Source organism: Spea bombifrons, chromosome 4 (assembly GCF_027358695.1).
Source record: "Spea bombifrons isolate aSpeBom1 chromosome 4, aSpeBom1.2.pri, whole genome shotgun sequence".
Lineage (NCBI taxonomy): Eukaryota > Metazoa > Chordata > Amphibia > Anura > Pelobatidae > Spea > Spea bombifrons.
The window spans coordinates 54,232,993-54,250,119 of NC_071090.1; the positions used below are offsets into that span (position 1 = coordinate 54,232,993).

Genomic DNA, 17,127 nt, shown 5'->3' on the forward strand with positions numbered 1-17,127 from the left:
AGGCACACTTTAAAGAATCACTACTCTTTTTCCCAGGACATATATTAATGCTCTCTAAATATCTTCTTTTGTTTGTTGATCCATTATAGGGCGGATACTCAACAGATTCTCAAAAGACATAACAATTTTAGATGACCTGCTTCCCCTTACAATATTTGACTTCATACAGGTAAGTTGTTTTTTTGTTGTTGAACCATGGCAGAGGTATGTTATCCGCAACTCTTTACTTGTTTGTCAATTCATTCTTCTATGATTTTCGAATTGTCACACAAGGGTAAGATACCATAGTAATTATATACAGTATGTCCCATATGAGAAATCGTGGTCTTTGTTCGGGATCCCTGCTGCCCAGTGTTGATCCTCTGCTATCCTACTTTTCTGAGACACCAGGCAAGTGCTCCTTAATTAAGTTTAACCTCCAAGGTTTATTGTTGGGTACCTTGAAAGTTAAATAGTTGGGAATTGTGCTTCACTAAGATGGATGAGCTGGCCCTTGGCACTGCTCAAGCCAAGACCAAACCAGCTTCAAATGAATATGACCAAACAGAACTAAAGAGCTTACTCAACTCCACCGCTCATTCATGTACTCTTAACAAGCCAAGTATCGGGTTCATGCTCAGGTTAAATCCATGCTGACTTATCTAGCTATACTGTTTCATTAGTACTGTCGGGTGGCTAAAGCCTTCCCAAAGAAATGTTTTATATTTTCGGGAACACTTACTTGACACAAAAGCAAGCCATGATAGCTTGTTGCTTCTTAATTTTTGTTTGTTGTTTTTATGTGATTAAACTCGTAGGGCTGTTAGGATTTATGTGCTTAACATAGTGGAGAAATAAATTAATGTATCGTCTAAGTGGAATTGCACATTTTGCAGTCATGGTTTAGTTTTTTCTGTCCCCCCCACAGTTGGTCCTTATTGTGATTGGGGCAATCACTGTGGTATCGATTCTGGAGCCCTACATCTTCCTGGCCACCATTCCTGTCATCGCTGCTTTTGTTTTACTCAGATCCTATTTCCTCCATACATCACAGCAGCTAAAACAACTGGAATCTGAAGGTAAAGACAAATTAAACTTGTGGTTTCCCTTTATTTCATCTTAAATACATTGCCTGCATACCTCTGTAAGAAAAGAATTTCAAATACTTCAGGAAGTCAGCTTGTATATACACACACACACACACACGCTATACTGACAAAGCTATTGACCATTACACCAACAGGGACTTTTATGACATTGCATTCTAAATACACAGAAATGAATATGTAGTTGGTCCCCTCTCTGCAGCTACAACAGCTTCCACTCTTCTGGGAAGGTTTTCACTAGATGTTGGAGTGTATCTGTGGGAATGTTTGCCCATTAATCCAGCAGAGCATTTGTGAGGTCTGATGTTGGACGAGAAGGCCTGTGTTGCAATCTCCATTCCCGATCACTAGGAATGATATATTGATATATATATGCTATATTGTGATTAGTTAATGCTCCCAATGATTAAAGTTTTTTTAGCCCTTTACAGGAATTGGTCATGTGTCATATTCTTTTTTTTCTACAGCTCGCAGCCCAATTTTTACTCACCTGATAACAAGTTTAAAGGGTTTATGGACCTTAAGAGCTTTTGGAAGGCAGCCGTATTTTGAAACCCTCTTCCACAAAGGGTTAAATTTACATACAGCCAACTGGTTCCTCTACTTGTCCACGCTGCGCTGGTTCCAGATGACAATTGAAATGATTTTTGTTATCTTCTTCTGTGCTGTTACTTTCATCTCCATTGCAACATCAGGTATAAAAAAAACATTATATATACCCTTGCATTCAGATAGTTAAGCCAGGACAGTGTAGCAAAAGTTCCTATTATTATTGTTGAAGGGGAATGCTGGCAACCAGTAATCCAAGTGACCTAACAATAAGGCTCCTAAACAGGAGCAAGCCATTATGTAGATGGTGACTAATGTTTTTGTTGCTCTAGCTGCCCTTGTGGTCATACCTGTGAATTCTTTGGGTTTGACCTGGGGACCTCTGGGTTGCCTTCATCTTTCTAAGTGCAAGGGAGTGGTGTTTGGCCATGCCAACTCCCCACCTGCTCCTACTCCCAGCTATTTCAAGGCTGTGTAGGGCTAGTCATGCCCTGTGTACTGGTTACCTTAACTCCACACATGGTTAGCCTGCCTGTTTGTAAAGCTACTCCATCCAAAGAGAGAGAGATATGTGTAGCCTACACTGGAAAATTATCAGGTATGCTTGTGGTTATATGTACAAGTAAACACACAATACAGTATCAGGTGGAGGTGCTTACATTTGGTTTCAAAATGTCTGACAACATCAGTATTTGCAGGTTTTCATGCATGTTAGTATTAATAAAAACAAAAATACAGAAAGGTGTATACTGTAATTAAAAGGATGGTTTAGTCTGTAATATCGTATTTTTAAATGCACGTTGGGAGTCCATTCTGCATGGCTTCAATGCATGTTACTGCATGCCAATAGAAGGATTCATTATAGAAGAAATCGTGAAGCATTAGTATGGGCGCTGTGGTACCCCAATTGAATTCACTGAAGCAACCAATCACATGCAAAACATCAGCGTTTAAATTCTACAAATTCTTATGCTATGTACCCTGCTCGAAGTAGGTAGATGGGAGTGGAGTTAAATGATGTAACATTAGACAATAAAGTATTACTAGAGGTAAAATGCATATGAATTAAACATCAAAGCACATCTGGTGTGCTTCTTATGTTTAACATAATTCTCTGTTGTGCTTTCAGGTGCTGGACGAGAAAAGGTTGGCATAGTCTTAACTTTAGCTATGAATATAATGAATACTTTGCAGTGGGCAGTAAACTCAAGTATTGATGTGGACAGTTTGGTAAGTTGAAGAATTGTTATTCATTTTTTATTTATTTTACGTGCAGGAGATAGATGTGGTTTGCTGTACCACCAGCCAGCCCCATTGCCGGCTCTGTGAACGTTGCCTGGAATCTAATGTGACCCCCTATGCGCACGCACAGAAACCCCTTCTGCCACTGATAGGCTGGAATAATGGATTATTATTATTATTTTTGCTGATGCTGTCAGGGACATTACACTGTCCCGTTAATCAATAATTGAGACTACTTGGTGTGGAAAACGTATACAGATCTATAGTTGTTAAAACAAAGTCAATGATGTATCACACATCTTGGCATACATGTATATTTTAGCTCCATCACTTAAGACATGAGAAAATTCAACAATGTTATAAAACATTGTATTATAATATAAAACAATTCAGCAATTATAATAATACATGAAATGATGGGATAACTTATTATCATATCTTCCAATGAACACATTTTCCTGGGTTATTCTTTTTAGATGCGTTCAGTTAGTAGAATTTTCCGATTTATTGACATCCCAAGAGAAGATCTGAAACACGAAAACAAAATTAAAGAAGACAAACTGTCTGAGGTTCTAATAATTGAGAATGAGTATGCAAAGAAAGAACAAGAATGGCCGTTTGGAGGTCAAATGACAGTCAAAGACCTTTCTGCAAAATATGTGGATGGAGGCCATGCTGTGCTGGAGAATATCTCTTTTAATATCAGCCCTGGCCAAAGGGTAAGGTGCAGATCTTAATACACATGGTAAAAAAACTGTATTCGTAAAATGAGTTCTGAATATATATATATATATATATATATATTCATACAGACTAAAGAAACCTATGTACCTTTGTTGGCAGGTTAAAATAAGAAATATATGTATTAGAACCCCAATTATGTATATACCATGGCAACATTTGTAAGAATGGGACGAAAAGAAGGGACAACCATGTGTGTACATAATATTTTCTTCTGGTGCCACATGGCAATACTTGTATCTGAGCGGAACCCTGTCACCCTTCTTTTCAAGTGTTATTAGAAAAAGGGTTGGCTGTTATGTATGGAAACTGATGCTAGGAGTAACTAACTGCTAGTAATCCTTCTATCAACTGCAATCCTCCCTCAGGAGAGCTGAGCATATATTCTAAATAATAAGTTCCCTTTAATGTGAATGTACTATTGTTGGGAAACACATGTGCAAAAGTTTTAGGCAGGTGTGAAAAAAGGCATAAAGTAAGAAAGCTTTCAAAATTAGACATATTAATATTTCTATCATTTAACAAAGTGAGAGAACAGAAGAAAAATCTAAATCAAATCAATATTTGGTGTGACCACCCTTTACCTCAATACAGCAGATATAATATTATAGATAATATATGTTGTCTAGTAAAAACTAGATTCAGAAACTAGTGTCCCAGAATCTATTGGATCTCCCATTTTTATTTAAAGTTGAGCACATTTGCCTTAGCACATTTTTTCCCATTTCCTTTAATCTGTAGACTCTTGTAGGTATAGTGCTCCTTAAAATGTATGCCTGACATTCATAGTTTGAATTTTTGGAATTCTAGGTGGGCCTTTTAGGAAGAACTGGTTCAGGAAAAAGCACCTTGCTCTCGGCGTTTTTGAGATTGCTGTCTACACAAGGGGATATTCAGATTGATGGAGTATCTTGGCACACAACTCCTCTCCAAAAATGGCGAAAAGCTTTCGGAGTTGTACCACAGGTAAGAGCTGCAGATGCTAGAGATCTTTTGTTTGAACTTATTATCACTGTTCCAATATCCCTTATTACTCTTCCAGAGATCTGAATAAGGTAACTGCTCTAAATATTCACCATCATGCATTGCATCTCATCCATTGGTGGACATCTAGAACCACAGGCTGAACTCATGCCTGATCCATGTAATGTAATATGTTGTTAATCATTGTGATTTCTTTTGCTACTGAGGAAAGTAGAATTGATTTATAAAGCCAGGAATTGCCATGTCATTGGGAGTAACCTAATCATTCTTATACTATAAGCATATGTGTTTTTATAATTCCAGAAGTGTGTTTTATTATCAAATTTGCCAGGAGTCGACCTTAGCATAATGACGCATGCACACACACTGGGGAAAAAATAAATAAAGGAAAGGTATCCTTTGTTTTACAACATCAAAGCACGGTCTTTGCTCTTTAGATGTACTTTAAAACCAGAATCTAGCATTTAACTATTTCATACCAGATGCCTTTATTATACAATTTGCTCCAAAAAGAATCCTTTATTCTTGAAACAAATAACTGGTAAGAGTATCACAGATTTATCAGACGCTGACGTTGACAATTTGTTTAATTGGTCAAGTAAACCTGGTGCGGTAATAACATATCAAATGCATATGTAACTACCTCGCAACATTTCTATCGGCCCCAAATGGACACTTTTATTTGAGGGAGTGTGGAAAGGGCCAGGTTTTACCAACTATCTAATTGGGACCTATTGAAAACTGTACACATAACACATAAGGCATTTAGAAGAATAATATATCTACACAATGTTAACATGTTTTCAGTATCCACATAAACTTGTAACTTTAAGGGCTTTCTAAAACTGTGATACACTCATACCCTGAAAAAATCTTTAGAAAAAAGCACATCAGGGGATGAAATGGACAGGAGCGATGCAGGAGTGATGAGCATACCTGGGAACTCGCCGGGTTTGACTCGGAGATTGCCGGGTGACGCACCACTTCTCTGGTTCTCCGGGTCAATAAAATTCCATAAATTAGCTACATTTATCATGATTTATATATTTTATTCTGCCATGGAGATACAGAAGGCAGGGTGACAGCAATAACATGTTCTGAAGTGTGAATGGAAATTTTGTAAAGTAAATATTTATTTTCCTTGAGGAAGTGGGAAGGTTTTCAAGTAAATAAACGCGTCTTATTTTTACAAACCCAGTAAGCAGTTAAAAACTGAACCGACAGCCACTTATAATAATATGGAATACACCCACTCAGAATCCAGAATTTAAATGTTTATAATTTAAAATTTACTTTAAATGAAAGTTGGTTCAATAAATATGTTAAGTGCTGTGTATGACATTGTGTCCGTGTTGTTGAATGCTTGGTATTGGTGCATTCACTCATCTTCTGTTTTAAGTCTTCTTTAGGCATAATAGAGAACCACCTTCAAAATATAGTGTACTGATATTCATCTTTTTAAGTGCGTCAGGCCATTTTCAAGGCATGCCTGTGGCCTTAGGTGTTCAGCTGTCCTCTGCCCCTGTTATTACCCCCAATGTCCCTTTGCCCCTTCTTCAGTGTGCCACCCACAAATGTAGTTCATTCAGGTGTAAATCAAATAAACAACACATGGAAACAAAGCATTGCAGGTGTAAATACAATAATGCATGGGAACCCTAAATTGCCAACATCTCAGGTCGCACACCCCAAAGGCCAGCCCTGGCACCCAGATTGCACACATGGGACTTGCCCAAGCATGCAGATTGCATCTACAGGACTTGCCTCAGCACTCAGCAACAATGACCGTCACGCTTTGCGAGGGAGCTGTGAAACAGAAGTCTGCAGTCCTTGCACTCCCTTAATTTTGGGCCACTTAGAGGGAAATCCATGATCTGCCTAACTATCCCTCCTCCAATGGTGGGGAGTCAGTCCACCTCTGGAGATAGTTGCCAGGGTGGTGGACACCTTGGCAGCCCTTGCCCCAGACGCATACACATAGGACCTGCACCCAGATGGCATCCACAGAACTTGTCCCAGCACCCAGATTGCACACATAAGATTTGCCCCAGCACTTAGATTACATACAGGCCAGCCGTGGTTCTGAGCAATCTTTGGCTGTTCAGGACATTATAAAGTATACAGTGAGCCTATTTATTAGCAAACCGCTGATGTACAGGTATTGTGTATTGAATGAAAGGAAACCAATATTCATGAGTTTATATTAGTTAAGCAGAGTTTAAGCTACAGCTACATACTAACTTATTACTTCAGCAAATATTGCTGAAAGAACACCACATTAGGCGCTCATATTTAATTTACCCTTATCAGAGCTGGATTGACTTGGCTGCAATAACAGGAAGTCTTCTCTCCCAGACTGGTTTGTTCAGTTTTGATACATACATCTTGTCACACGGCGTGCTACTTCATTAAAGTTTATTTAACGTATTTAGAAAGATCACAATTTTGTCAGTGTTTTTTTTAAGTGAAGACACTATTCAAGAACGTCACGCAAAAAATGTCACAGTGTTGTTCCACCAACTCTGCTGAATGTAACACCTTTCTGAAACCTCCTAACCATTTTCAGTGGGACAGTCATTCATGGATTCATGGTCTAGTTAGGGAGATCAGAAGATCTCTTTTACGTTTGCGGCTGCACATATAGTCGGATATCTGGCCTCGAGACTTGCTCCAGGTGAGGCAGCCTACCAGGAAATTTCCCCGTATCCCAGTAGGCCAGTCCATTCTGGCAGCAATGATTCACCACTGGGCTCCAAGAACATGGGCCCCCTAGGTAACTGTCCAATGTGTCTATGTATTTAGAAGTCACTGACCCCGGCCCTGTCTTTTTAACATGCCCCCTATGAAGTGTTCGGTAACTAAATGCAGCATTAGAAACATCATCGCTAGCACAACTGAATGCCCAACCCCTTCCCAGAAATAATTATGTAATCATATCAAATGCTACTTCACTCATATTTTTGCCAGGGACACTTAATTGCCGTGACACAAAAGCAGATAGTAATAGGTTATTGCCATAAACACTGAAAAAAGCTTACCAAAATGTGTGTTTCTATGCAGTTCAATCTTCAACAGAAAACATAAAATGCCAGATCTGCTAAACTGTATTTCCTTTGCTTAGCGGTATAGCACCTTTGGAGGGATTAGGACACGGTGGAAGTTGTGTTGATCCAAAGTAGTATTTTCACCATAGCAACAGGTCCGATCAGCAGGAACGTTCCATCGCTTGCTATTATAATGAGAACACTCTGCACCAGGCAGTATAACTTTTTATGCATAACCCACAATCTGCCTTTGTCCTGTTATGTTTAGTTTGTAGTGTAAATAGGAAGGGCCCTTTTGTATGGAATGCTCTAATTTTTTATACAAATACAAATTAACTAAATTATTGCCGCATTGCTTACTTATGAACACAGCGCTGGCCTACGTCATTGTTACCCTGTATGACAGGCTTCAGACAAGGACACCAACCACAGCCATTTCACACCTAGTAATACATGAAAAAGTCAGACTATTTGTTTATGTGGCTTTTCAGCGTGAAAGATACTTTATTACAGTTATGTAGAATTATATTTTTGTATATATCTCTGTATTACATACGTCTCTACCCCTCGTACGTCATATGAGGAGGCTTGTTCCATAATTACTAAACACTTAACTTTTATGCTATGATCCAATAACTGGACATTGCGCATTTCCTTATCGGCATAAAGGTGTTATCTTTAGTGCTGTCCTAGGCCTAACCCGTAGCAGTGCCACCAGCCACTCACTCCGCACTGCTGTCCTTACTGTGTGACGTTGGCATATGACATCATATCTCAATGCTCTATGTTTTAAGTATGTGTGGAGCCAGAGGGAAACTTTGAAGGACCGTGCCATCGGTGATCTCCATGTTAGCTGGCCCATTAAAAATTGGCACCGCTGGACGTCTTATTGCTCAGTATGCTCCCTGTTATGTGACTACTGCAGCACTTGGGCCAGTCGGAATAGGCCAGAGCCTGGTAAAAGTCTGGTGCCGCTGAGTTAAAATCCACGTATTTTAAACAGTGTGGAATATTAGAGGGTCCTTGTATTTATTTAGACGGAAACAGGGTCCGTGCATTCGTCTTGAAATCTATACAGTGACGTTAGGTGAATATTAGAAAGCGAGTCTGACTCAATGTATTTTTGCTTTACCAAGAAACATGCTTTCAATAAGTTACTTGTAACATTTGGGGATGTTTGTCCTCAGCCTCGAGGTGGAATACAGAAAAAAGGTGCCAATTGAGGGATTATGGCTGGCAGTTTCTACGCCAACCTTTGTTATTTATTTAAGAGCTAGTTCTTATTGGCATCATGTGGACTCACGTATTAAAAGGCCGATTTTACATAGATCGAACCTATAATGTCTTGCCAACATAAAATAATTACCCATATTATTATTAAATTGCTGAATGACTCTCACTATTAATTTCGCAGAATTGTTGCTCGGAAACAAATCCCAATAAACTTGCAGATTTATTTTTTTGTATACAAGGTTATTTATCCTTCCTGGAAGTAAAAATAAATGAAAAGTACATAAGAAACACACAATTTTTCAGCGTTTACAAGCCAATCTTTAATGCAAATAGTTTATTGGATGAGACTTGGAAGCGTCAGCATACAATGACACAATTGTAAAATAACATATATATATATATATATATATATATATATATATATATATATCTGTGAGGTATACAGCATGTTGAGTGCCTTTTTTTTGCAATGTTATTTTTTTCTTATTTTTGTCTTTAGATTTGAGATTATTATGGGTGTTAGCAGACTAACAGGCAGGGCTGGATTAACCAAGGGACACAAGGAGCAATCCTGCTGTAGGGGGATCATTGGTAGGGGTAGATCAGAAGTCCCACCAGGACCCTGTAGCTATGACTCTGCATCTTAATGAATTTCCATGTACTCAGGTAGACCTGTTGCTAACTTTAAGGCTGTTATCCACAGAGCACAGCTCAGCTCTCACTAGCCTGAAATACTGTATTAAACTATAGTGGGCAGCCCTTTCTTCATGCTCAATAATGTCCTATTCTAAGCTCACCCACCTAGCCTCCTTAACCTGAACCCTATGACCTGTCTTTCCTAACGTGTGTTGATTCAGAATTGTTTTAATGTCTTATTAGTAGGCTATTCGACAGATTCCTGCTGTGTAACTAGTAACCAACTATACGCATATATTTAATGGTCATTCCATGTCCTTACATCAATTCCAGGGCTGCTGATTTTATTACATTATGTTAACCTTAAAATAAATTTTCACAGTGATCCATAAGTGCTGTGGCCTTCGTGTCGGTGCTTTTGTCTATAATTTAATACAGTTTAATGACCCTGTACATGTCTCACCTTTATTCTGTGCAAAGAATGTATTGAGTTATTTATATTAGCTTATATTTTCAAACTGCATCATAGAAAAGAATTTCAGAAAACATCTATGTTTAATTTTACGATTCAAATGGCAGCCGCAACATTCCCTGCTCTTCCATTCAAAAGCGAAGTATCAACCCAAATTATGTAATACATGAAATATAAGTGGACGTGATCAACCTAGTAATAACCTTTAAATAGTTTCTTTTAGTGTTAAAATTACACATTTCAGAAATCACTCGAGTCCAGAAACACGACATGTTAACATGAAGAACCCCTATTCACCTAAAGCATTATGCAAGGCACATAATGAAATTGTGAAACAATATAATGTATTACTAAGTCTTTAACAATCACCTTCATTCAAATAAAGTAGGAAATCATTTCAGATTACTGTAATACGTGTTGGCAAGCATTGAGCTGTGCTTTCTGAAGAGGTATAACCTATAATTGTACCCAGACATATTCACCATCTTAAATGGTTAGAGAAATAGTACAGTTCTCTTAGAGTTCTGTATAGACCTTCTTCCTCAACATTGTTTTTTTTCTCCCCCCAAATAGAAAGTGTTCATATTTTCTGGAACTTTCCGTAAAAATCTCGACCCCTATGGAAAATGGAACGATGAAGAAATCTGGAGGGTTGCTGAGGAGGTAACTACATCTGAATGACCTGATGAACGACAAGCGACTTTGTGTGTTACAAAACTTCCATCGTGGATTACAAAATGATCCGTAGTGACAATGGCCTGTATTGTAAATTAATAAACAAATAACAAAGGGTTTGCTGATTTTTTGCCACCAGGTTTCTTTAGACCGGATAACAAGTTCATAAATATGACAGTTGAATATTTTCATGGACGTATAACGTCATGGTACATTGGCAGATTTAGAAAGAAACCCTTCTAGCTCCTTGGTGTAGGTTGTCCTTTAAATGCCAGATTGGGATTAAGATTAATCTTGCAAAATTCTTGTTGCCATTCAAAAGATGCCACTTTTAATAGCTCCAACTTTCAAATGAACCAACATGCTTTGTTATCTCAGTATCTCCCATGTACTAAAGTTACCATAGCTTTACATTTATGATACATTTATTATGGAAACTATTTGGCTAAACACAATAACTGTATATATTTTACTTACAAGAATGATGGAAAGAATGAGTTCTGCGATATAAAATACTTTTTTATTGGTCTAGCATTCCATTTTAAGGATGAGCTTTTCTAGAATATCAACCTCTGTCAAGTCAAAAGCAATATTCATAAAGGGAGGTTGATCATCTTGAAAACTTGCCCTTCAAATGGAATGTTAGTCCAATAAAAAGAATGTATATTGCAGTACTCTACGATACCAGACTAACATGGCTTTCCTAAGATACATACGGTACTTGCAGGAATAAAATATGTCTAAATGAATACATCGTATTGCCACAGCCTCAAAAACTTTTTTTCAGTGATACTGAAAAGCTTGAAAAATAGCATAGTTACATTTAATATCCCATGTTGAAAATCATTATCTGTGCTGATTATACCATTGGAGGTATGCATTGCTTATCACTCTTAATGTACTTTATGTTGACCTAGGTTGGTTTAAAGTCGATCATTGAGCAGTTCCCGGGCCAACTGGATTTCATTCTTCTGGATGGTGGCTGTGTTCTAAGCCATGGACACAAACAACTTGTGTGCTTGGCAAGATCTGTCCTCAGTAAAGCCAAAATCCTTCTCCTTGATGAACCTAGTGCTCATTTAGATCCCATGTAAGTGCACAGTTTTAATTAAAGCTTTCATGTCATACTCCCCTACAACTGTACAGATACTCAGTATCTTTTTCAACAGAGACATTCTGTGTCTAGCAATTACGGCAGGTAAAGGCTACAGAAACACAGGGGATTTAGGTTTGGGACAGGAGTTTAAGATATCAAGTACCCAATTTTTCTATGGTTTTACAGTAGATTGACATAAATTCAGGAGATTATTCATACAGATTTTATTAAGTATTTGATAATTTATTTTATTTATTATTATTTATTGTTTTATATAGCGCCATAAAATTCTGTAGCGCTGTTCAATGGGTAGACAGGACATAACAAATAGTATGAATCTCAATCCAAAAAAAAAAAACACCAGAAAAATAATATATATTAATACATGTTTTCTTTACAGAACGTTTCAGATCATTAGGAAAACGCTAAAACATTCTTTTGCAAACTGCACTGTAATACTGTCAGAGCACAGACTGGAGGCCATGTTGGAATGCCAGTTCTTCTTGGTAAGATCAGGTCACTACCACTCATGATGTTAAAATCTTTGGCGTCTTTAGTGCTCATTGCTCTGTAAACAGAGTTCTCATTGTCCAGAAACATTATGATTTATTGTCCTGCAAATCTGTAACTTTATGTGTGTGTGTTGTACTTTTTTTTTAATTAAACATTCATCTGTCTAATCATATGAAAGGCATGAAAAGTTTTTTTTTAAGATAATGGAAACAATAACATGTATAACATTAAGGAAATCCTAATTAACAATAGGTAAATGTGACAGGAAATCAAACATTATCTAAAATGATGAATCATTTTCTTAGCAAAGTAAATATGACTAATACAGCGGGGTGAAAGAAGGTAAAAGATGATTGTCTGGCTATAGTTGACGTCAGCCTTTTCTTTTCACTCTATATTTAAGAGCAGTATGTCATCGATAGAGAATAGAGAGGACAGGCTGTATCCAGCTGACCATCTGTGAAGTCATTGGAGTTTGTTAGGGATGCAGTTGTTCCTCATTTGATCTTAATGCTGTCTGTAAGATATGGTCTTCTCACCTTTCTGGCTTTTTGATAGGTGATTTTTATTTATGAGAAGGATCTTCCGGTGCCTCATCTCTTTACACAAACCAATAACGTATTAAAGGACTAAGAACAGGAATAGAAGATGCATAATAAATGCATAACAAATAATAACCCCCATCAAAATAAAAATAAGAAAGAAAGACAGTTTTATGATCACCTTGCTACTAACCCGTAGTAAATCGAATTTACTGTGTAGATTTTTTATAATTTGACTATTTTTTAAATGTCATTTAGAAACTGTGGTAACTATTCTGGTTTTACCTTGCGATTGCTACCTGAGCATTCATTTGTTAGAAAAGGAAGATGGCTTCCCCTTGAAAGCAAATGCCATACACAATTGAAAACTGGAGCATATATATATATATATGAATAACATCACATTTAATTTTAGAACACCAGTGGATACCATTGTACTGTGCTACAATGTGTAAAAACTGGAACTATATATCACCACAGAAATAGATGTAATTTATACTTTAACATTCAACAAATTCTTGTTTGCTATGTAGGTAATTGAAGAGAACACGGTGCGACAGTATGATTCTATTCAGAAGCTAATGAACGAAAAGAGCTACTTTAAACAGGCCATTAGTCATTCTGATCGCTTGAAACTATTCCCTCTACATCGGAGAAACTCCAGCAAAAGAAAATCCAGACCCAAAATCACTGCCTTACAGGAGGAAACCGAAGAGGAGGCTCAGGAAACGAGACTCTAAGCACACACAAATACAAAAGTAAAGTGGGATCATACGGATACTTTTATATGTATCCATGGCAGTTGCTACAAGTGTCAATGTTACTCCTAAACATATGAAAGTGTTAAAAAAACAAAACAACAAACACTAAAATATGTTTATTATTATATATCATAGAAATCTCAATGCTGTCCATCAGTTTACTAGATAATTATTCATTATCACACGACTAGGCAGACATAACTGGAGACACTCAGTCACACTCTCTTTTTATTGCTCTGACAATGTAACTTTTTTTTTTCAATACAAAAAATGGAATATGTGTGAAGAAAAGGCAAATGCTGGCATAATGATGTCCATGTAATGATGTCATAACAGACTGAATCTCTGATTTCTTTTTGTAAACTGCCAATGTTTCTTATAACATATTTCTATTATTTAGCAGGGATTTTATTTTTGGTTTGTTACATCAAATTTAAGGCATTAGTTACCCTAACAACTACCACATTTCAGAAATTTTTTTTTTTGTTAGCCTACTGTAGCCATGAAAAGATAAATGCACATTTCCTGATTACTGGAATAAAATAGATTAGTATTATTGAAAATGGTTATAAACAAGTAATAACATAATTATAGAAAATATATAAAGGACAGACTAAAGTTCTGTGGGGCCTTAAACTGTATTGTGGATCCCCACATAATCTGATGTAACTGAACGGGTATTTTTATATTTTTTCTTTTATTTTTGTAGACGGTCTATAGTGGATTTGCCTTACTGTGAAGTAAAGCCTTTTCAAGTTGCGTGCTTCTATATATATTTAAAATATATATCAGCAAGCAACGACCTCTAGAAATCCTTCTAGAGCAATGAGTAGTTTATATCTAATAAAGCGAATGTGAACTCTTCAAGTATTGTTCACTGCTATCAAACCTTTACAAAGGCATTATAGTTACAATTTTGTTGCAGGAACCTGGGTTGCAACTTGAAATCCAAATAAAATCTAGAAATAATTATAGCAATGGTACACTAAATGTAGCTATATATATTTTGTCACAAACCTTTTTTATACACAATTTTATAACTTTGTGAATATTTTATCTAGCATATAGTATTTATTTAACATTTCTTAATTAAAAAAACTTGTTTTTAAGTATGATTATTAACTTTACATGAAGAACAAATTATTTATATATATATATATATATAAAGCTCAATTTATTCTGTACAACCTTTTTTATGATTGTTCCTAGATTGTTTTAATTATTTAAATTGAAATTGTTTTCATCTCAAATATATATTTCATCGGATAGTGTGAATTATTTTCAGTGCCTTAATTTTTTTTGCACACTAATCAAAAAATGTATTTGATTTTATTATGAATGTTTGTTAGTACAGCAATCACTGCCAGTCTCCCAATAAAATGCGCTTGTGATGCAATTTTGTGCTGGTTGTTTGGTTGCAACACTGCCTTCCAGAACTATCCTTGTAGATTTCTGGGTATTTATTGTCATTTCAAAAGGTGACACAAGTTAATAAATTAAATTTTATGCATCAACTTATTTTCGTATTTTCTTGAATATGGATACAAGGTGTTGTGTTTATTGCTGTGGCTTTGTTTCATTGTGTATTTAGAGGACAGTCCTATACTTATACCACTTTACAAACTGGGTTTTAATAAAACAAGTATTATTGCAGATTATTAAAAATGTTATTTTATAAAAAGCACATTAATGTTGTTAGTGGACTAGGGGCCCACAAGTGGACTATGGTTCCCTCAGTATAGTTTTTTAGTTTCTTCCTACAGGAGCTTAGTAGGTTTATCAGAATGACTGCGATATTTCTTGTTTCACTTGTACTTATGCAGTCATTTTGGGTGAGAGCATCCTCAGGTTTTAAGCTGTCCTAAATAAGCGAACCTTGTGTAACTTCTACATCAATATGCAGGGCCGGCCCTATAATGGGGCAGACTGGGGCAATTGCCCCAGGCGGCACTTTAGAAGGGGCGGCACTTTGCCGCCCCAAGCGCTTTTTTTTTTTTTTTTTTGAAGCGGAGGAGAGAGAGAGGGGCACCGAGTGGTTTTCGCTTACCCGCTCGGCGCCCCTCTCTCTCTCTCCTCTGCGGCGAGTCTCCCTGTTCGGTCCCGGTGCCGGCTTGTAATGCAGAGCGCCGGAAGTGACGTCAATTTCCGGCGCTCAGCATTACAAGCCGGCACCGTGGCAGAGCAGGGAGACTCGCCGCAGGACTGTTTAAAGGTAAGTACCGGGGGGGTCGTAGATTATGGCGTCGGCGAAGTTTAAAATGGGGGGGGGCGGCGTTTTAAACTTCGCCCCAGGCGGCGTTAAGTCTTCGGCCGGCCCTGTCAATATGTAGTTAGAGAAAACAAAAAAACTATGTTGGGGTAAATACCTGGGAGAGAGAGCAGTGCAAAAGATTTAGACAGGTGTGAAAAAATGCTGTAAAGTAAGAATGCTTTCAAAAATAGACTTGCCATTACATAAGCATGGTGGGTAAAGGTGATGGAAAACCCTTCCACTAAAAAGTAGGGGTATGTAGAAGCATTATTAAACACTCATCTACAGACACCAGATGAGTTCCCTCAGAAATCTCATGGTGCTGCCACAACCACAAGGGATTCTGGGTAGGCGCATGCAAATAAGGTTAACAATGATCACCTTTTACCTCTATATCCACTTTATACATGGATCCCTTGAGAGTAATTGCCTGCTGTGCAAGACAGCCTTTAGACAAAACTCGGGTAAGAGGTGCAGTAGCCAGATCACCACTCATGGACAGCTGTTTCGTCCTTCATGAGACTCGTCAGCATGAGGTTGTGATACTGGCTTAATACTTGAGGCTTGGGGTAACCAAGAAATACCGGAGAAGACATTCTGAGAGTGAATCAGAGTATGAGAGAGCAAGTAACCAAGAAATACCATTACATTACATAAGTTATGGTGAATCACTTATGTACTCTGATTCACTCTCAGAATGTCTTCTTCTCCGGTTCCGTGTCTCTGTGAACCGTACCTCCGCTTCTCATCCTGCATCATCTTTTGTCAACTCTCTTCTGTCTTCCGCTGCCTGAAAAAGGTTATTTGTCTGCTTCTCTGTGGAGAACGGGACAAAGACATAACCTCTGGCTCACTTCTGCAAAATAGCGGAACTTCTGGGCACATGCTCTCACACGATTGCAGGATCGGGGGAGAGGCTGTAACTTTCCATTGTGGTGCTTCCGGGCACATCCTTTTCCCCAATCTCACTCACTATCACACTCACTCTGACAATGTCTCCCTACCTTCTCCACTACTGGGTCCCCATCTCCTTTACTGCAGCTCTTCATCTTCTGTCTACAATTTAGGCCTTTTTTTGCTTTTCCCCAGAAAAAAATGGCTTATCCAAAGATTAAGTTAAAACCACATAAAAATGCCCCCCCCGCACAAAAAAAGTTACTTCCCCTTTAAATCTTTAATATTAAATCAGGCTCTAGGCACGAACACATCGTTACTCTTAAACAATGCTCTTTGTTGAAAACCTTTCGTAAGATTCCGAATATATACTTAAGTAACCTGACCAGGAACAAACAAATCTCAGTAT

General features: G+C 37.5%; 1 protein-coding gene across 1 annotated transcript in view; it reads left to right on the top strand.

Moving 5' to 3' along the window:
• The window catches only part of CFTR (CF transmembrane conductance regulator), a 55,246-nt gene extending 41,190 nt beyond the window's left edge, over window positions 1-14,056 (top strand). Inside the window, exons 18-27 of the mRNA XM_053464441.1 lie at window positions 90-169; window positions 908-1,058; window positions 1,553-1,780; window positions 2,764-2,864; window positions 3,353-3,595; window positions 4,428-4,583; window positions 10,560-10,649; window positions 11,579-11,751; window positions 12,158-12,263; window positions 13,346-14,056. Of these exons, the coding sequence (XP_053320416.1) occupies window positions 90-169; window positions 908-1,058; window positions 1,553-1,780; window positions 2,764-2,864; window positions 3,353-3,595; window positions 4,428-4,583; window positions 10,560-10,649; window positions 11,579-11,751; window positions 12,158-12,263; window positions 13,346-13,552 (1,535 nt within the window). The 3' untranslated portion in view covers window positions 13,553-14,056. The remainder of the gene's footprint in view (window positions 1-89; window positions 170-907; window positions 1,059-1,552; window positions 1,781-2,763; window positions 2,865-3,352; window positions 3,596-4,427; window positions 4,584-10,559; window positions 10,650-11,578; window positions 11,752-12,157; window positions 12,264-13,345) is intronic.
• The last annotated feature ends 3,071 nt before the right edge of the window (window positions 14,057-17,127 follow it).